Source organism: Mytilus edulis, chromosome 8 (genome assembly GCF_963676685.1).
Source record: "Mytilus edulis chromosome 8, xbMytEdul2.2, whole genome shotgun sequence".
In the NCBI taxonomy this organism is placed as follows: Eukaryota; Metazoa; Mollusca; class Bivalvia; order Mytilida; family Mytilidae; genus Mytilus; species Mytilus edulis.
Window position 1 is genome coordinate 25,133,137 of NC_092351.1, and position 22,446 is coordinate 25,155,582.

At 31.3% G+C, this 22,446-nt stretch overlaps 1 protein-coding gene across 4 annotated transcripts; it reads left to right on the forward strand.

Moving 5' to 3' along the window:
• The first annotated feature begins 1,114 nt into the window (after window positions 1-1,114).
• On the forward strand, window positions 1,115-19,366 carry LOC139485158 (kelch-like protein 8). Of its 4 annotated transcripts, XR_011655263.1 has the most exons (11): window positions 1,115-1,313; window positions 6,938-7,993; window positions 8,297-8,440; window positions 10,763-10,874; window positions 11,339-11,507; window positions 12,433-12,592; window positions 13,690-13,891; window positions 14,306-15,863; window positions 16,076-16,623; window positions 16,967-18,168; window positions 18,239-19,366. XR_011655263.1 is itself a non-coding variant. In XM_071269378.1 (8 exons), exons 2-8 carry the CDS (start codon window positions 7,015-7,017, stop codon window positions 14,427-14,429), a joined length of 1,890 nt encoding a protein of 629 aa, XP_071125479.1. In that variant the 5' UTR covers window positions 1,115-1,313; window positions 6,938-7,014; the 3' UTR covers window positions 14,430-19,366. The 4 variants fall into 4 exon arrangements, 2 of the variants coding, with proteins under 2 accessions (XP_071125479.1, XP_071125481.1); XR_011655264.1 differs by lacking the exon at window positions 18,239-19,366 and having other exon boundaries at window positions 1,122-1,323; window positions 6,913-7,993; window positions 16,967-17,043; XM_071269378.1 differs by having other exon boundaries at window positions 14,306-19,366.
• The last annotated feature ends 3,080 nt before the right edge of the window (window positions 19,367-22,446 follow it).

Consider the following 22,446-nt stretch of genomic DNA (forward strand, 5'->3'; position numbering starts at 1 on the left):
TAAGTCCTGGGACTATTATAATAACTGTTAGTATAACAGTCCCAGATACTCAGTAGTTGGTATTATAGTCCCAAGTAAGTCATATATATATATATATAATTTACCGTTCTAGAGTTTTTGCTCCTTTCAAACTTGGGGAATTACAAAGCTTAAGCGGGTCATTCGTGTCCTCGGGCACATTCTGTGGTGTTTTTTTCATAAAAAGCATTTAATTCTAAGGAAACATCGAACCTCGGCCATTATTTAAGAGGGGCGAAAGAAACCAGAGGAACAGTCAAACTCATTTATCGAAAATGAACTGACATGGCCATCGATATATATAAATGAAAAAGACAAACAGACAAATAATATATAGTACGCAAGAAACAACAAGAAAACTAAAGACTCAAGCAAAAGATTTTCCAGCTAAAAAAATTAACCGACGATTTGATATTGCTAAGTATAAAAAAAACATCTCCAATTTTTTTTATGTTATGGGCAAACTTACTCGTTACCCTATGGTTATGGGTATTTTCAGTAATTCATTAAATCAGCCTGGGTTTAAATCGAAATATCTAAGGTTTCATAATAGGAAAATGTTTGAATTTTAGCTCGTAGTTAGAGCTGATGTTTGTAATTATATTGCTCATATACCGACTCTAAATAAATCTTTATGTCTTATGTCGCCTAATGTCTATACAATATAATTAAAATATAATTAAATAAAATATATACTTTATCATGTTTATACTATAGATATCTATATTTTAATTAGATTGATGTCTATAGATTTTATGTTAAAAGTTTAGAATAACGGTTACCACAAGTTAAAGGTCAGTGAAACTGCAATGCCATTATAAAACCAAGTGTGAAGAAAGAATGTGTGACAGATGTTTCTTTGTTGATCAGTGTTTGGGATGAAATCCATTTTTTTGGCAATTTTTTTTTTAATCAGCAAAAAAAGTTATGTTGTCTATATTAATTCAGAATGTCAATCTAATTTTAATTTATCCATAATTGGGGCAATATGTCAAACCTAATGCAATGGGATATTACCCTTTTCAATAGTGGGGCGAGTTGGTAATTTAGCTTGGAGCGATATTTTTCAAATGGGGCGAGTTGTCATTAATTCGTCACGAAATAAGGGGACGTTACTGCATTGGAAAATAATACACCTGCACATCGAACTATTTATATATATTTTTGTCAAAGGGAAATGAAGTTTTCTTTCCTTTTAAATGTCATCTTCTTGATGAAAGATTGCTGAAGCATCATAAAAAAATCTGGATAGTGTCACAGCGTGCACAGTTTCTTAAGCAATAAGTTTCATAAAGGCTAGTAGCAGTAAATTCAGTCTTAGACAGTGTGTATATTTCTGTATATCATGGACTAGTCCAAATAATTATGACGTTTGACAATTAGTTGTACTTATTATGGACCTATTGAGCCAAAGAAGATATTTTGGTCTACAACAATTTTCCCTTTTAGTGGCTGCCTACCATCTAGTCCTAATAAAAAAAAATTACAGTGATTTGGCATCTTTTAGGGTACCATCTTTTAGTATATATGTAACCGTAGAGCATGAATTTCATTACAAAATTGCTTGTCTCCACCAGAAATCGAACCCAGAACCTCTGTGTAACAAGGCAGGGCGTTAACAGACTTAGCTAAAGAAGTACTTCCGTAGCTCAATCACTTACGGCTTACTAGGTATCTACTAAATTTTCTAGGGGAAGCAATCCCGTCACATATATATAACAAATCATGCAAATGTATAATGCGTAAACTAGGTATATAAGAAGTTATAACATGACAAACAATGTGAATACAGTACTATATATTTCATGTATTTAAAAACATGAAATCCTGAGGTCCCGAATTTAAATAAATTGAAATCCAGACATCCCGAAATTGAAATAAAGAATTTCCAGATCTTGAAAGGGTCAATCCCAAAATTACAAGCTTAATAACACCCTATCCTGGAGTATCGATAAAGGTCCTATCCCCCCTCACAAGTTATAATCATGTTAATCATGATAATAACCATCTACCATTGTCTACAGGTATATTAAAATAAACTTACAAAATGTAATAGATAAAATTTATTTTGTAAACAAAAACATGGATGATGACTTGTGTCTTCACAAAGTATGGCATTATGTCTTTGAAGTATGGTTGATATGTCCTATGGACATCTTTTCTTGCATAGCTAACAGCTTCATAATTGCAAGTGACCAAATGACACAGAAATTATTAAATATATGTCACTGTATGGCCTTCAACATTGAGCAATGCCCATACTGCATACCAGTAGTCAGCTATAAAAGGCCCCAATATGCATGTTATCTATGTTCATAATATATCTTTAAATATGGGTATTTTCAACTTTAACACCCTGTAGTACACATATATTTAAGTGTACCCTAAGACAAAAGCTGAATGGTGAATCGGGTTCTGAAGGGTGTGAAATAATCATATAGATCTACAGGTTTGAATTTAGACAAACAAATTTAATATCCAAGATCTAAGATTGAACCTGACAATTTTTATATGTAAATTTGAGCATACAGTGAAAAGTGAATTTTGAAAGCAAACATTTTTATATTATTTGAAAAAGATTAAAATTAAGAAATTTGATATATTTTTCACAGGGTGAAGGGGCCTTAGAATTGTCATTTTTGGGATACAATTGCTTTCAAGCAATCTGTAGACTTATACCAATGGCTCAGAGCATTGCCCTCACATCAATCGTTTTATTCTAAACATTAAGGAACATCTCAGATTCTTATGATTGTCTTGCTTTAAACAAGGATTTGTAATAGGCGGGATAGGGTGAGGTCACTTCGGTCAATATGCAAATTAATTCTATGGAGCCGTGTATTCTTACTGCGATCGTAAAAGTTATTCATAACACCAGAACCATTTTCAACTTCTTATTTCAAGCATAATATTTGATAAATATAGATTGTAGATACTTACATATCGATGTCTATTTGTTTAGGTGATGCAAATGTCAGCCATTAATCAGAGCTAGTTTAGCATTTTCCAGATGCATCACGGGTAATCTCACAAAATCTCGCGCCGCAGAAGATATTATACTACAGTCTATGAAAAAGCCCACGAGATTCCAATCCTTCTTACTATACAAATCCTTGCTTTAAAAGGTAAAAACAAACAAAGGGATTGAACTTAAACAACTTTCCTATAATGTTCTTTTCATAATCTTCATGTTTGATAATTCCCTTGACTTATATATGCGTGTTTTTAACAACACAGAAAATCAGAATTAAGCAGTATTTATATTTAGTGTATTTATAAATTTAGAAACACGTCAGACAGTCAGGGGTACTACTTTTATTTTATTTACTTGAAGAAGTAAAAAAAAATATACACATATAAGTAAATAAATAATGTTTGAATAATCTCCCCTTAATTTTCTAAAAAATTTACTTGTTTAAGTAAATTTTTCTTACAATCCCATAAAAATCCTCAAGTTTTGAGATGTAAAATCATGCCTTTAATGATTTTTCCCAGGTTTGCTCAAATTTTTCACTGTTTCATCTCATTAATTCATCAAAGAAACTGATTGAGCAAAGATCTTGTATATTTGCCAAGGCAATTTTGCAAGGCAATTCAAAATTGCTCCTTTGGGGCTTCACAGTAAATGAGCAGTGTTATGAAGATATAACAGACACATGGGATTTTCATTGTCCATGAAATTACACTTAAACGATTAGTAAAGACATCTGTAAAGGTTACACAATTTAAAGTTCTATTAGAGCAAAGAAATCTTAAGAATTCAAGAAAAGAAGAAAGGATGATTTTTTTACTTATACAAGTAAAAAATTCTGAATGCCTAAGGGACATAACTAAGCCATTTTTTTTACCTATACGAGTAAATAAAATTCACTTGTATAAGTATCCTATAAATTTACTTATATGTGTATATTTTTTTTTACTTCTTCAAGTAAATAAAATACACTTGTACAAGTAGTATCCCTGACTGTCAGAGGGGAATTCCCAGTTTTGATAAAATGCAAGAGTTCTCTGAATTCCAATAAATCTATTTCTGTCATATACATGTATAAGAACTGAAGTGGAGTTTTTCTTATAATTTGTTACTGTTATGAAACTGGTATTTGAGATTGTAATTCCATAAAAAAAATAGAGAAACCATCTAGGTCGTTTAATAAACATTAATATACGTTCTTGCTCCAGGGTTTGTTTTGGAAATTATGCGCATGCGTATAGTTTTCTTGACTTCAAGGGGTTTTAGATTGAAAAGTTGCTCTGGATTCCCCACTCAATTAATTAATTTATAACTCATGGGATCTTTTCTATGTATGTCTGTTATTGAGGGTTATTGTTGTTGCATAATTTTAAATCATATGCATCATTTTAATTAAAATAAATGTAGTCCTTATCGTAGAACACCCCTTCAGGCGAAATGGAGTCTTCCATATTATCGTTTCGAGTTGTCTCCCTTCCGGAAGTAACTTCCATGAATTCTGAAACAACACCTTGAGTATTAGCTCGTTCTGTCAATAAACGTCGTATTATATTAAAAACGATAGCAATTTAAACCGATAAATGTGTACGGAAAGGAGTCATGATCACTGACTCAAAGGAAATTAAATATTTAAAGAGTTAGGAATGGGGTTCCTCCTAGAATTAACGTAGGACAATAGGTGATAAGATACGAAGTGAAATAACTTCTCTCACTCTGAGTCTCAGTGACTGCTGTGGAAAGAAACTTGGAATTGAAAGTACAAAAATAAAATATTATAGGCCTTATTACATTGTTCATACACTTTTATCCGGGATTGGCTATTTTGTAACTATTTTACATGTGCAGCTGAATTAGATTTGAAAATTAATTATCCAGCTACATGTATACATGTGTCAATGAAACAACGGCAATCGTATCCCTCAGAGCAATCTGCTCTTTGATTTGGTAGAACTATAGGTAGTCAAAGATAAGACATTTTAATCCAAGACAGAGAATCTGAAATTATTCAAATTTGTAGCTACATGTAAATGTTGCGAGCATTATTATTAAATAAAGTTTAGTTTAAAAACTGAAATACATGGTAGTCAAATATAAGAAGTTTGTAATCATTGCAAGATACCGATGGATACAGAGAAATTAGAATCAAATGATAAAAGTGGGGCTCAATTTTGCAAGTCTGATGTCATAGACATTAAATGATGTGGGTAATTAGTAAACTGATCTACAAAATGTAGTAATTTCATTCATTGAAGAAAGGCACTTACTTAATATAAAAAAGAAGATGTGGTATGACTGCCAATGATACAACTGTCCACAAGAGACCAAAATGACACAGACATTAACAACTATAGGTCACCGTACGTCCTTCAACAATGAGCAAAGCCCATACCGCATAGTCAATGATAGTCAGCTATGAACATGATGAAAGGCCCTGATAAGACAAAGTAAAACAATTCAAACAAGAAAACTAACAGCCTTATTTCATTGTATTTATATATTTAAAAAAATGAACGAAAAACAAACATGAAACACATAAACAACAGCTGACAACCACTGAATTACAGGCTCCTGAAACATTGTTAAATGAGTGATTTTCTATACCACTGATTCAAGTAAAATTACATGTATGTCCATAAAGGTTGGAAGTAAAGAGTTGTCTTCCTTTAATAATCACAAATTCAAGTAGTACAAATTAGTCACTCGACTAAATGATTTAATTTTATTATAGCTTAAAATATAGAATACTGATCATCCAGGGACTAATTATTTTGGTAAAGTTACCAGAACCAACATCTGTGTTGATTCATGTCGGGTAATGTCACAAATGACATAAAAATCACTTGTATTTAAAAGTATCATACCTCAATTTCCTTGAAAAAAATCACTTCTTCAAACAACATTATTATAATAACCCCACTACTTTAAACAACCCTGAATAGTGAAATTTTGATTGTGAACAATAGAATTTTATTACATAATCTATTAGATGAAACCTTGAATTTTACAGGAAAAATACTCCCACTACTGAGAAAAATCTGTTAAGAAAATATCAGTTCATTATATAATGCCATTTTTATAGCATTTTTTCAAATAAAATAAAATTTGCAGCTAAAAGATTGCATCAAAGGTATAAACCTTGCTGCTTAAAAGAAGCAAAAAGTTATTTTTTTTTCAATTTTACTTATGAAAAGATATTATCTAAACCTATATGTTTAAAATTTTGGTTAAACTACAAAATCGTAATTTGTGACAAAACTTTGAATTTGCTACATTTTTGTACTTTTAAAAATAATTGATTTAAAAATCACTTATTTAAATAAGTCCCCTGACTGACTTTGCTTAATTTACTAAAATGAATGCCAATGATCAGCATAAAACGATAAAATTGTAAGTGGCTTACACATTAAGTTACAGACATCATGAATAATCTGCAGAATTCAATTCTTCACTGAAAACAACCACCTAACTAAGGAAAAACTAAAGAAAACTTATATGAAATTCCTGGGGTAATGAGTAGCAATCATTCATGGTATACATGGTATGTATGGGTTAATAGCAATGCCAGAGACTATTGTTTTTTTAACGACAGCCATCAGCTAATCTTAATTCTGAGAAATATACATCTTTACAAACTACTAATTTGTACTTAGTGGGGAGTAACTGAAATTTAAAGCTATTATAGATCTGGGAGGATTCAGTGCTTTACATGTATTAATAAAAGATACATGTACTTGTTGAAAATCTTTTTTTGTTTAATTAAATGTTAATTTTAATCAGGGTTGTTATCATGGTTATCTCATCGACATATATCATGTATATATATATATGCAACACTTCTATTCACATGCTATTATATCAATTATAATCATGTATATATATATGATAATTGTTTTTACAACATGTGATAGATATTTACACAATAGTTGAAAATTTTCTTTTCTCTTTTAGCTTTAAAGATTGGAGCACTTTGCCTAAATATATAATGTTTACAAATCTCTATAAGACAATTGGTAGACAACCTCAATATGGCAGAGCAACCACCTTTACCCAAGAGAATTGACAGTCTTTCAGAGAAGTTGGTACCACCTATTCCACCAAAGCCAGTCTCCAGATCACCCTCAAAGCGGTTGAACAAAATGGCCACATCAGAAAATCTTGCTGCTGACTCAGCAATGACTCAAAATTTTGATGCCAAACATCACTACAAATCTTGTTTTAAAACATTTCAAGAATTCTATAAAAATGGGGATTTGTTTGATATAGAACTAAAAGTTGGAGATACCAAATTTAAATGTCATAAAATTGTGATATCATGTGTCAGTGAGTACTTCAGAGTCATGTTCATGTCAGAAATGTCAGAAAGTCGACAAAAAGTTGTCACTATTCATGACATCGAGGAAAGTGCAATGTCAAAACTTATAAATTTTGCCTACACTGGAAAAATAACATTTACAATAGAAACAGTGCAGCCGATTTTGTATGCTGCTTCCATACTGCAGATAAATACTGTTATTGAAGCATGTTGTCAGTTCATGGAGAATCATCTTCACCCTACTAATTGTATCGATGTACACAATTTTGCCGAACAGCATAATCACGCAGAACTAATGAAAATGGCTGACCATTACATACTTGACAACTTCAATGATGTTGTTGAAACTGACGAATTCAAAGATATGTCGTTCAATCATCTTGAATGTCTTGTCAAGTCTCAAGATTTAAATGTTACAGATGAAACACAAGTTTATGAAGCTGTCCTTAAGTGGGTCAAAGAAGACCCAGAAAGTCGTAGAGATAATATGTCCAACTTGTTATCGCATATAAAACTAGCATTATTAAGTCCGACCTACCTTGTGGAGAATGTTGCCAGTGAAGAATTAGTGAAGAAAGATTTAGATTGTAGAGATTTACTCGATGATGCTAAATCATACCAGATGTCCTTGGCCAGTCTGGTATCCAAGGTCAGACCTTCAGAACAGACCAGACCTAGGAAAAGTTGTGCAGGTATGAGTTACATGTTATACACTACACTCATTTCAAACTCTGATTACTAAATCTGATACAGATTATGATTGCAGAGATGTAATGGGAATTTTATTTTTTATTGTTGGTGGGCATGTAATTTAATAGGAACTGAGTTGCATTTTGAAATGTGAATAACGAAAGTTTTTTATCATTCTCCCTATGCATGCCAAGCCAAATAAAAAAGAATTGGTATTGGTTACAATTCCATTATAATTATCTCAATATTTATTTAATAAGGTATTAAAGTATGTACGCTATAAATTGGAAAATTTTAAATTTCAGGTGTTCTATTTTGTGTTGGGGGCAGAGGTGCTTCTGGAGATCCATTTAAAAGTATAGAATGTTATGATCCTAGAAATGACAAATGGTTTGGTATCACAGAGATGATGAACAGAAGGAGGCATGTGGGTGTTTGTTGGACAGGAGGTGAAAAGATTTATAGTATCTATATAAGTTATACGTATAAAAATAAAAAGATGTGGTATGATTGCCAATGATAATGATACAACTATCCACCAGGGACCAAATGATACAGCTCTGATTCTTTGTAAAGGTTTTGACTCTACTTTTGGTCCTCTTTTGTTTTATCACCTCTTCTACATTTATATAAGGTTTTAGAGTTTAAATATGTTTACTTCTGGCATCAAACGCTCCTTGTCCATGTTGTCCGAATAACCAGCATGAGCTACAAGTATTGGCATCACTTCAATCTGTCGTCCTCTATCTGTTAACCTTTATGACAGATCTTCTCTCAATCTATTTTATACAGAGTTAATTTAGTAAACAAGATGTGAATGTGGGTGTCCATTAGAAGATTTCATTAATTTTTTCTTAGAATGTCCATCCTACATAATTTTTTTTAAATCAGCTCTTTGAAAGCATTCAACACTTAGCTGCTATCTCCATAGAACATGTTATATTTGGAACAGACGAAATTACTGTTGAACAAAACACAATCCTTTTCAGAAATGTACATACATGTAGTTATATATGTTACAGTAAATAGGTGTAATAAGGAATTACATGTAATTACTAAACAATTCAGTAAATACCTGTAAATACTAGTCGAATTAATGATTACATGTATTTACTAGTTGTTTCAGGAAGTATAGGTAATCACTGATTATTTTATCAATCTTTACAGCTATTCACTGACTTGATATTTTTGTTAAAATATTTTAGACATAATTAAAGAACCATAATAAGTGATTGAAGTGCTTACTTTTGGGTTTACCCTCTTGCTGCTGGAAGGACATATATGTCCATGTCGACTGTGCTGGAGGGACACATTTGTCCATGTTTTGAAGTTTGAAGATTAAAAAGCGTAATAGTTTTCAACAAAGGCTCCCAAATGTAACGGTTATTGTTCTATGAAGTCATATATTGAGTGACGTCATTGTTGGGCATTAACGCCACCAACGTTGAGCTGTTGTATTTTTTGGCACACGAAATGCAACCTTGAAATCAACCGGCAGCTAGAGAGTTAAGAAATCAAAGGTCCTTCAAGACTGGGTGCTCTTTATCTACAGCTACATTTGTAGTATATGGAGACTGGAAAATGGTTGTTATATAACTTTCGAAATTATGATCACATTAAATGAATCTTCAAGAAAGACAGTATGTGATAGGATCATCTTTTGTAAGAGTTTTTCCAGACCTCCCAACGTAATGCTTGCAACAAAATTGTATTTGCAGTCATCCCATCATTTCTGTAGGAAATATGAATACCAGTTAAGGATAAGCATAAATATAGGAAGATGTGGTATGAGTGCGAATGAGACAACTCTCCATCCAAGTCATAAAAGTAACCATTATCTATAGGTCAAGGTACGGTCTTCAACATGGAGCCTTGGCTCACACCAAACAGCAAGCTGTAAAGGTCCCCAAAAATTAATAGTGTGAAACCATTCAAACGTAAAAACCAACGGTCTAATCTATATAAAAAAACGAGAAACAAGAAACACTTTTGAACCACATCAACAAACAGTAACTATTGAACATCAGATTCCTGAATTTGTTTATTATATGGTTAGTAGCTATAAGCTATTGACGTAGTGAGTGTGTCGGATAAGAAATCACTCTTATTCTAATAACATGAATAACAAATTTTCTGAAACTGACATGATCAAGATTCTTTATTTCTTTATTTACAACATTTTTGATAAATTTAGAGGACGTGTTTTGCAACATAGTCAAACAATGGGCATTCTCATGGGGACAATCAGTGCCCCCATTCTTGCTGACTTATTTCTTTATTCATATGAGGCTGGCTTCATACAGGAACTTCTTAGTTCATGTAGTTTGGAAGAAATAAATTTACTGTAAAATATATGCCATACAAAAAGATTCGTTGATTTATATTTTTGTATCTTATAGTATACTCGTTTCCAACTGTTACTGTTTAAACATACTATATTTATCGTATATATTTTTCATATTGTACTGAATTATATAATTGCTGTCATCTTGAAAATTTGTATTTTGTACTTATATATATATATGGAGAGGATTGTCATAAGTTGTTATATTGTGTATCCAATCCTATTGTATATTTAGACAATAAAATATATTTCAACTAACTATTTGGCCAATCATATCCGATCTTGACTACACCAACTCCTTGGGATACCTTGTTAAAAGAATTTGAATTATCCCACCTGCCAACCTACATTGTCATCAAGGCTGAAACAGGACATAGGGGTTAAAAGTCAAGCAATATATGTTTTAAGATATTATATTTATTGACAGGTCTGTTGTACTCTGTGGGAGGACATGATGGAACTAAACATTTGAATACCGGGGAAGTATTTGATCCAAAAACTAACAAATGGTACAACATTGCTGCAATGACTACTCCCAGGTAAGATTTCTGTACCTCAGATAATTTGTTTGCAGTATTTGTTGATTTTATAGATGGATTTATACAATAATATGACAGCACAACACAATGGAAGGCATCAAAGAAGAAAATTATTTTACCTTCCGTTCAGTCACAGTCTATTGACTTAAAACTTTGGCAAAGTTTACATGTAAAGAAATTTAAGAAGATGTGATACGAGTGCCAAAAATGACTAGTGTAAAACCATTCAAACGGGAAAACCAACAGTATCTTTATATAAAAAGCAATAAACCCTTATGAACCACATCAACAAACAACAACCACTAAACATCAGTTTCCTGATGTAGGACAGGTGCAAACAAATGCAGCATGTTTTTCCCAAATTATAAATTAAATATTTCATAAAATAAACAATTGAGAATCATAAATGTTCTTTTTCAAAGCATAAATATATGAATTTGCATTTTTTTTTTGTAAATTTTCAGACGTGGTATTGCCCTAGCCCCTATGGGAGGAGCTATCTATGCTGTAGGAGGTTTAGATGACACCACATGTTATGACACAGTAGAGAGATATGATCATGCCTGTGACAAGTGGACATTTGTATGCTCTATGAATGTCAGACGAGGTGGTGTTGGAGTCACATCATTTAATGTTAGTTCTTTGTTATTGAATTACACAAGATTTATTTCTGAAGTCACCTTAATTTGCATCACCTTTTTTTAAATATGGGTTAGTTTTGATGCTACAACATTATTGTAGTTGGCAGATCTTTTTAGTTCTGTTTAATTTATTATGGCCCAATGTAACCTTGTCCATTTGTCTGTCTATCTGTTGTTCCATATGTCTACAAATTGATCTCTGTTCTCTTACTTTGTTTGCCTCAACCAAATGTTATGAAACCTATAAACAATGCCTATTACCTCAAAACACAGATCAAGTTTAAATTTTGGAGATGTCACTTTTACTGTTCTAGAGTTATTACCCTTTACAAATGAAAAAATTGCAAAATTTTGCGTTTCCTTTCTCTTTCTTCAGTTTGCTTCAAACAAATGTTATGAAACTTATGCACAGTGCTAATTACCACAAAACACAGATCAATTACAAGTTTGTGTGGTGTCACTTTTACTGTTCTAGAGTTATGCCCCTTTGCAAATGGAAAAATTTCTGTTTTTTTATTTCCATTCTCTAACTAAATGTTATGAAACCTATACATGCATACATGATGCTTAATAACACAAAACTCAGATTAAGAAAAAATTTGGCTAGTGTCACTTTTACAGTTCTTGAGTTAGGTCCCTTAACATGCTTAATAACATTATTGTGTGCATCATCTGTGACCCATGGACACATTACCCAATTATTTTTCAATTTGTTTTAGGCTTGGATCAGCTGGTTTTGAGCTTAACACATCGTCAAAATACCTGTATAATGTTGATATACACATCACATCTCTTTTTAATCATATTAATTTTTTTATGCAAACTACATTGTATTCTTATACCCCTGCCAGCTAGTACACGAGACATATAGTTTTACCCTTGTCTATTATTCAATCCAGCTTTCTTTTGTTATTCAGGGTCATCTATATGCTGTTGGAGGAAATGATGGTACATCTTCATTGGACAGATGTGAGAAGTATGATCCAATCATGAACAAGTGGAGCAGTATAGCTAACATGGAAAGACCCAGGGCTGGTGCTGGGCTCTCTGTGCTAGAGGGATATGTCTATGTTGTTGGTTTGTAAATTACTGCAATTTGAACATTTTCCTTTTGATCTATTCTTACTGCCTCATATTTTTAAGATCTTAGACATGACTTGATACTCGGAAATATAATGGTGTCATGTATCAGTGCAGCAATGTTAGGTGCTTCAGTCTCTCTGCATCATTTTATCAATTAGATGCATGTGACTTCATTTGTACAGCCGAACAACTACAATGTATCCCAACTTTTTGTAGGCATAAAAATAATTTTCTCTAACATTTTCATTATATTTACTTCATATTCTCAACCAAAAAATCATATACTTACAATAAATTGCAGATTAAAAGAATAATGGCACTTCATTTTTTTATACTGAATTCATCAGCTCCCATGACATTTTTGCTGAAAAGTTCTCAGAAACAAAAATACCATTAAACTACATTTATTGGCTAATCAAGTTCAAAGGTCTAATGTGAGATATTGTTACCTCTTGGCGTACTTCCTCATCCATCTGCCTGTAAACAAATGCAAGTAATTTTCTCGTATCTTGAAAATCAAAATAGATAGAACCAATCTGATTGAGGTAAAAAAAGTTCCGAAAACAAGATAATGTCTAATCTTTATTTATGTTAAAATTGTTAGACGACCACCATTGAAGTTAAGGGAGTTCACTTCTCAGTTTCAAAGCTATTAACTTTTCAAAACACTAGTTTATATTGATAGGGAATTAAAAAAGGAATCCAAAGAGCTGAAAAAATATATAGGTCACCGTGATTGTTTTCGAGATATTAGCCATTGAAATTTTTGCGGGAAAATATTCTCTCTTGACTTTTCATAGCTTTATCATTGGCAAGTCTATGTTCTCAAAAACTGTTAAAAAGTAATTAAAATTCTATAAGACTTTTACAGATGGCTTATTATTATACATGTAAAAAAATTTCAAAAAGAAAAATGGGGGTCACCGGGCAAAATTTTTCAAGGCATTTAACAATGTTTAAATGGATAAAACCAGAGGATTCCGAAAATCTGACAAAAAATCCAAAACATGACAAGCCAGCTTCCTTAAGTGTTTTTGGAGAAAAAAATAATGTTTACTACTGCATTATATTGAATTTGTACTATTTTTTAGGTGGATTTGATGACAGCTCCCCTCTGAATACATGTGAACGATACAATTGTCAAACAAACAAATGGGAGAGGATGGCTGACATGACATGTGCTCGAGGAGGAGTGGGTGTGTCTACTATGGCAGGGAAAGTGTTTGCTGTCGGGGGCCATGATGGATTTAATTATCTCAGTTCAGTAGAGGCATATGATCCTATAAAAGATAGGTTTGTAACTTAACTTAGTAAATTTATCTATGTTATCCGATAAAGATATTTCTTTCAAGCCACAGTTTTATTTCTATTGTACCTGGATGGGAGATCACATTTATTATATAAGACTTATCACTGACTACCAAAATTGTAAGAATCATGTATGGATGTTCTTCATGTAAATTAGACAAAAAAGATGATGGCTCATAGTTCACCAAACCAAATAGGAAAGAAAGGATTTGGGATATCCATCCATGACACAAAATCAGTATGTGCACAGCAAAAAACACAAAAAGAAATTTACCAAAACTTTTTACTGTCTGATTTTTCACCACTCTGCTAGCAAACAAGCACTTTGTATTTAGACAATGAATCAATTCTTAAAAAAGGTATAATTATATATACATTTTGTACTTCTATATTTTGTAGTTGGACAACAGTTAGCAATATACAACAGTGCAGGGCTGGAGCAGGATTAGCTTTTAGTGAATGCTCTCCAAATCTATTAATGAACTCTCAAGTCGACACTATAGAGAAAGAACAAGGGTACTAGGACATGTTTATTGTATTGAGAGTGATTTATTCTGTGATGCATCTGACTTAAGTTTTAACAAGCTTGCTCTTTGTTTGAAAACTCTTAAGCTTGTTACTATTTTGAAGCATCTCTATTGTCTGTTATTTGTATGTTTTTTTGCATTATTTTCTATTTATGTGGTATTTCTTTTGAAAGACCAAAATTTATTTACTAACATTGCATATGAAGATTTGTTTTTAATGGGAGAATCTATTGAACATTTTAGATGTATTTGAAAGTCAAATCATGTTTGCAAATATTTTTTTGATTGTGAATTGTAATAGGTATTCCAGAAAGTACTGAGGTTATGTATTTATTCGTTTACATGTTAACATTTATAAATCTATGCACGCAATCAATGGGGACTTTAGGTTTGCTTTTTGTCTATTCAGTTAACAATTACATACCAACTGGTTTATCATTTCTTATGCATCACTTCTTTGTTAATTCTTCCTGCTTCACAACTTTAAAATTAGGTTCCTCAAGATCAAGAAATAGTATATGAAGAAAAAGTTTCATTTGTTTAAGTAATTTTTCGGTAACTACTAATAAATGGACTTATTTTTTGTCAAATTTATTTCACCTTTGCAATAACAGCAACAATTACATGTGAGACAATTTTATTAGTTGATATCTCAAATGCACTCTGCAAAAACAAATTGACTTGAATACAAAGACTATTCAATCAAAATAGGAAATTTTAACACATGTAGTCAGTAACTTTATTGTCCTATCTCGCCAGCTATGTATTCTAAGCAGTGTTTTTTTTTTTAAATTTGTATTGTACTTTCATTGTTTATGTTTCAATAATTAATAAAGCCAAGTTTTAAAAGTTTGGAAATCATGCAAAAGGGCTGTCTATTTTGAACTCTGGTTACCTGTTCAAACAATCCAAACATTAGTCTTGCTTTTTTATCTCAAATCTGGTTTCTTTCATGACATCTGGTTTTTTTTCCCAAAATAAATCAGTAAATTTACTGAACAATGCACAGAAATAAAAATGACTGCTTATGATTGTTATACTGTCCAGTTTGGTAGTAAACTAGAATGTTTTGGTAAATATAAAATTATCATTCTTATCATGTGATTTAAGTTATGATGTCAGAGATTGTCAGTACACATTAGATGTCCTCACCACACAAACACAAACTGTTGTTTCAAGATTTTGTAGGATTATTTAGCTATTTATTAACCTACGCAGTTTCTTTTCTTACTAAATGAAGTCATTCACAGAATATATACTTTTAATTGAAAATCACTTTCTTAATTGAAGTTGTCAACAAGATATAAGGTTAAAATAATAAATGAATACTATAAAATGGTGCTATATATATTCATGTAAATATTTATAGGCATATTTTTAACAAAAAATATCCATCACACATTGAATAGGTTTTTTTATGAATATTTCATGTTTTTTCATAAAAAGCTGGACTATGCTTTCACTAAAAGACAATTTTTTACTAACATTTTATGTCACACACAGATTTGGAAAAAAAGGTGGATAGCAAGATGTGTTTTGTGGGCAAAGATTTGATATTTTGGATACCTTTTAAATTTACCAAACTAGATAGGCATAATTAAAACTCAATTAATAAAATTATGGGTACATGTATCATCATCAGATGGTTGTGTTGACCTTATACCTATAGTCTCTAAATTTTAATGAATCTCATATGTATATACAAACATTAGAATAGACTTTTTGTCCATTATCCAATCAAGGATAAAAAATGCGGAGTATGTTAGTTTACCAGTTTAACTTTTCTTTTACGTTTGTTAATACTGGGCTTTTTTAACTGACAATGCAGTACAATGCAGTATGGCCTTTGCTTATTGTTGAAGGCCTTATAGTGACCTTTGTGTCATTTTGGTCTCTTGAAGAGAGTTGTCTCATTGGAAATCATACCTCATCTTCTTACTTTTATACATAGTTAGGTTACTTTTTCGAAGTAATTATCTAGCTGTCCACACACTTAAACAATATTTCCTTTTGCTATTAGGGCCTTTCAAAAGAGTTCCAAAAGGAATGCTTCAAAAAGATTGAAGGTATACATTTTTTATGAACTTAACTTTACTTATTCTTTACTTAACAGAATGTCAACCTGCTGTTAAAAATTTCTAATGCATGTACCTATTTCTCAGTCTCGTAAAAATATCAGAGAAGTATCTTGTACATTAATATAGTGTGTTATATCCTTTAACTACTTTCAATTCAAATTAGTAAATATGACTCAACAAACCTATGGAAATTTGAAAAAAAGGAAATCAACAGTTGTTCATTTCAAGGGGGGCAGGGGGCCTCAGGCCCCCCTTTTGAGAAAAAAATTTGGTTGCTTATATGGTGAATCACTGAGGCGTGACGGAATCCTTCCCCCTCTTAGGCAGCCAGTGGGCCCCCACTTATGAAAATTTCTGGATCCACCACTGTTATGGTAGAATCATATTAATTGTAATGGTAAACAGTAAAGTAAGATGAATTTCAATGAGACTCAGTAAAATCAAATAAATTTCAGGTATTTACCATACATAATATAGACACGTGAATTTTGATAACACACAAGTTATATTATTTAAGTTAATCAATGTATATTTTTTTCAGAACAAAATTGTGAACATTAATTTACATGGAATTAAGCATTGTGCTTGGATTTTTCAAAATTTTTAATAATTATAAGTTTTAAATTTCATTTCAGGTAAATAATCACTATGAAAAACTTTGTTATTTTATATGTGCAGGAAGATAACTAACATTATTATATCATTATCTTTAGAAAAACATTAATTGTGCAGTCATTATCTGCATTGTAATTAACACGTGAATGAGATGGTTTAAAGTAGTATTGTGTAATGCTTGTATGTTTGAATTTTAAATAAAGATTGCACTTCAATCTGACCCTACAGTTGTCTGAACAATATTTTACATAAATACAGGGGTTATAAGTATAGGGCTATTCCAGGAAAAGGTATATGAGGAAAGGGCATTGGAAGGCACTTGAATTATTTTTGTAAGGGTGGGGGCAGTTGACTAAGTGCGAAATGTGTGGTCATGTATGTGAAGTAATATGCAATTGTATTGATGATGGGCATAAAAAATCCGTATTGTTTTGGACTAATATACCAACTATGATTTACTTAGCACATTCCATTTGAGTCCAAATCAGTCAATAAATTTGATAGTATGAATGATGTAAGGGCAATGAATAGAAACCTGAAGAATTCTGTTGTTACATTCTTGTACATTTTTGTTATCGGTGTTTGTGAAAAAAACATATTTAATCTGAATGAAATATTCATATTTAATTGATCTCAATGATGTGGTATTTAGATATTATGTATATGGTGAAGTTAGATATTGTCTGTTTGTAATTTTTCCCATGGCTATGTTTATATTTGAGCAAAAATGACCATTTCAAGAACTCCATAGAAAAAAATACAACTAATGTGAAGGAATATTATATCTATAGTAAGTCATGCATAGTATGAGAAAATACTAGGGAATCATTCATATTTTTACATTTTTGTCATGTAGTTATATACAATGCAAGTCTTTTGAATAGATTTTAAATCTTCTTCCATCAAAGCCTAAGAAAACATTTGCAAACCTGATATTATCAGTTTCACCAAGGTAGACAACTTAAATAAAGTAAATATATTATTGAAGATTTATTAAAATTTGCTGTTACAAAATATTAGAAATGATTATAAATAAAGGAATGTATCTCCCTCATGCAAAGCTCTGATTCCTTTCATGGATTTGGCTATACTCTGGACCTTTTGGATTATAGCTCTTCATCTTTTATATAAGTTTTGGATTTCAAATATTTTGGCCATGAGCATCACTGAAGAGACATGTATTGTCGAAATGCGCATCTGGTGCAAGAAAATAGGTACCGTTAATTTTATTATAAAAGTATTGATTTATGATACATGTGGCAATCTTTGTTTCCTTTGATGGTTGTATGTTTAAATCTCTGATTTTAAAAATAAGAATTTTCTGACCTGTCAAGATCAATAGAATATCTAAGTATATCAGAGATACACTATTTTGGTGCAATTACAATTTGAGCAAGCATATTTTGAAGATGCTTTGAACTTCAAAAGAAAAATACAAAAGATCTTTACATACCATTAAGCCACCCTTGTCCATAGGTTCACATCCTATTAAACCCTATTGGACGTATCATTGAATCAACTGAAGGCATAAGCAATCAAGGTTATATGTTGTTCACATAGTATACTATAGGGCTTAAATTTTACTTAATATAAATAAAATGTACCCAGTATGTAAAATGCATCTAAACTTTGGAAAACGTAATCTCTCTTTTTACCTGTATTTTTTCCACAGGTAAGAAATGTTTTAATAACTGAGAGATTCCTTAAAAGAGAGTAACAATGACTATGTATTTAGAAGAGGAAAAAAATCAATATCTCAAAAAAAAGTTTTAAAAAAAAACCCACCATATACTTTATTCTTCCTTATTTCCTCCATTAAATAGGATTTCCTCAGCTTTACATAATCCAAATATTATAATGTCATGAATATCAATTATGAGAAGAACCTGATATTGAAATCTGAATTTCTGACTAAGATATACATCTGGATTAAAAAAACAGGGCATAAAACAATGACTTTTTCATCAGTTTTAATTTCTTTCATTTTTGTCAAAAAATCAATGAATTTTCCTTGGTGCTGGATGAGTGGAATACATGTTAACAAATTTCACAAGGAATTTTGAATTAAATAAATATTTTATAAGTTGTTATGGTTGTGATTTTATTGTATGTTTGTAAATTGATTGAGATATGTATTTATTTATTTTGTGATATGTGCAATATTTTACATTGTATTTTGATTTTGTATATACAAGCATGAGTTGTAACATAGTTCTTGTAATAAATATTTCATTCATTGAGTTGTGTATGCATTTTATTTTCCAATTATTTAGCCTTTTAACAGGATATTAACTACTGCTAAAGTTGTATCTAATGCAACTTTGATAAATATGAACGAGGCAAATGAATGTTAGTAATAATGAGTTAATGTCACAATTTTCTCAAATTTTCCATTGATATTTTATTTGTGATCATTTCTATTTCTAAAGATTGAACCTTTCTTGTGATAATTTCCATATCATGCTTCATGAGTAAAATGGGATTTTCTCTGACAGTCCAAAAGAAAGAGAATACATATATATAATATTTTTCTTCCTTATTAACGTCGGATGATGGTGATAAACAAATCTAAAACAATGGTCTTTCAAACTTGAGGATGTTTCTCCCTCTTTTTTGAAGAACCATCAATAACCTTTAATTATTTCTGAGAATTATTATACAAGATCTCTAAAAATGCATGTAACATGGTATATCCTTGTCGTCAGTCCATTCAAATTCCCTTTTCAGGACACAAATTTAGACAACTCTAATGTACTTTATTCAATCCTCAACTTATTTTAATGTAGGGTTCCACATTCAATTTATTTCAGTCCCTATCCAATATACCCTCATTTTCCAGTGGCAGTCGAAATTTTCCCGACCATCATCCCTTATGGCCTCTATTATGACAAGACCTACCTATTGTATTTATTGTGAACTTGTTCTCGACCTGAATATGCATGAAATATTTGCCACTGGACATTAAGCAACCAACAATCAATCAATCAATCAATTTATTTTCTAAATTTCTAAATTGACAATACATTTTGTATTCAAATCAGATGTTAAAAGAATTATGGGACTTAGATTATCTTCGACTACAAAATTTAATACGTCTCATGAGGAATCAATAATACTTTCACAAAAACCTTTTTGACAGAATGTAAGGCAAGTTCCCTTTCGATTTTGCTGAATGGTCTTTCAATATTTATGAAAGGTACGAGGATTATCATTTAATATGCTAGATGCGTGTTTCATCTACATAAGACTCATCAGTGACGCTTAGACCAAAATAGTTATAAAGCCAAACAAGTACAAAGTCGAAGAGCAATGATGACCCAAAATTCCAAAAAAGTTGTTTCAAATACAGCTAAGGTACATGTAGTCTATTCCTGGGATAATAAAATCCTTAGTTTTTCGAAAAATTCATAGTTTGATAAACAGGGAATTTATAAAAAATGACCATATAATTGATATTCAGGGCAACTTTGCTGGTGAAACCTTCAAAAGCTATCAGATTTTAATGCATATTTGGCAATGGTTCATATGTCTGATGATAATTCTAGATGGCTTTCACCAAATCATTTAGACTTTTCGGACTATGTCACCACATGCACTAATAAATTTCAGCTGTTTTGATTTTGACAATTTTCAGATGAGTTCCGCAAGAGTTATGGGATTTGTTTGTTAAATTCTAGCCTAAAATAGAATTTCTCTCATCTAGGGGGTAGCTGTGTTTATTAATGAATAACTTAAATATAGTTTCCAATTCTTCTCTGGTCTATGAAACTATTTACAAACGAGCTATGAAAAATGCAGATAAATTTATGATCAACAATAGATTTCTAATAAAAAAAGAATTGAGTATGCTTAAATGAAACCATTTCAAATTTTAACAAGATGTTAAAAACTTCTACCACAGTTTGATTTATCACATTTAAAAGTCATCTCCCTTAATTTGGAAAATAGTGAAAATTGAGATCCATCTAAAATGTTAGGTATGATTTTATAAATGGCTTGACAAATTACTAGATTCCAGACAACACTTGTTTATTTGCAAAATTCACATATGATATATGAGAGTATACATTTTCAAGTTTTTAAAACACATTTTCCTATACGAGGTGTATGCCCACAAAATATGCGTGAAAAAAAGAAGAAAAAAGGTTTCTTCTATTTATTGGAGAAGGGGGACATAATTTTCTAGTAACATTCCTTTGTCTTAATCTGCTATATCATGTACACTCTTTTATATCTACTTTGACTTGCCTCATGATGTATGATGTTCTGTATGTGAGTGAATTTCTATAGCGCTATAGGATGGTCTGAAGTGTCAATAGAACCTGCACGTGACCTTGATCTTTGACCTCATGCATATGTTGTTTTATGGCAAGATTCCTTTATTGCACTTGCTCGTTTGTTCATAAGGGCAATATATCACCCCTCATTCAATAATTTGTTGGGAAATTTAAAACACTGTTCAGTTTTTACTCCTCAACTATATATTTTATTTGAAGTCATATGAAGACCATTCTAGTGCACTGCTGTTAGTTCTGTGCAATTTTTCACTGTACAGCTCATACCATATATACATATGAAGTTTGCTATATATCTATATATATTCTTTATCGACATATCCGATATGAAAATACCGTTCAATTGCATTATAAGTATTGTACCCGAGGGCTATGCCCTGTCTTCATATGTTGAGTGTAAAATTTCTCAAAACCGTTTCAGAACCGAACTCTTACAGTTGTATATACATATAATTTACCAAGCGCTATAGTTCGCCATAGGTGTTGTTTTTCCAGCTCATGTTTAAATCCTCATATCTCAAGTTGTTGAATATCATGCGACCTTCTCAGAACCCCAACCATAAACAATATATTCTTCACCTATACAAGCTTTTTTTATGTGCATCACAGATTTAAGGAGTCATGATTTAGTCCACTGAACCAGTAATCATTTAAAAGACGTCCGTCATTAAGTAATAACTAAATTTTTAGAAAAGTTTCCGTCTGAAATGGAAATGTATTTATATAAACTAAATCAATTAGTTATAAATACCACTTCAGTTTTCCTACTGTCAACTTTCCATTCATATGTAATTACTGTACCCCTGAAGTGTCCAGACTCAGTCGTTTAGATATATCAGTTTGAAAATGTTTTTTAATGACAATTTCTTGATCTTAACAAGGACGCCCGTTTTCCCCGAGGGTATCGCCAGCCCAGTAGTCAAAACTACGTTGTCGTGTGTCTTGTATCTAAAGTTTCGATGTCATCTTCAACTTAAGACCATGTGTTTTCAGTAAATGCAGATATTTTCGGATGGTAAGTATGT

Excerpts from the sequence above, each read along its gene's own strand:
- LOC139485158 (XM_071269378.1), top strand. The coding sequence starts at position 7,015 with ATGGCAGAGCAACCACCTTTACCCAAGAGAATTGACAGTCTTTCAGAG. Across the intron at positions 8,441-10,762 it reads GGGTGTTTGTTGGACAGGAG|GTCTGTTGTACTCTGTGGGA; the intron begins GTGAAAAGATTT and ends ATTTATTGACAG. Across the intron at positions 13,892-14,305 it reads TATGATCCTATAAAAGATAG|TTGGACAACAGTTAGCAATA; the intron begins GTTTGTAACTTA and ends TATATTTTGTAG.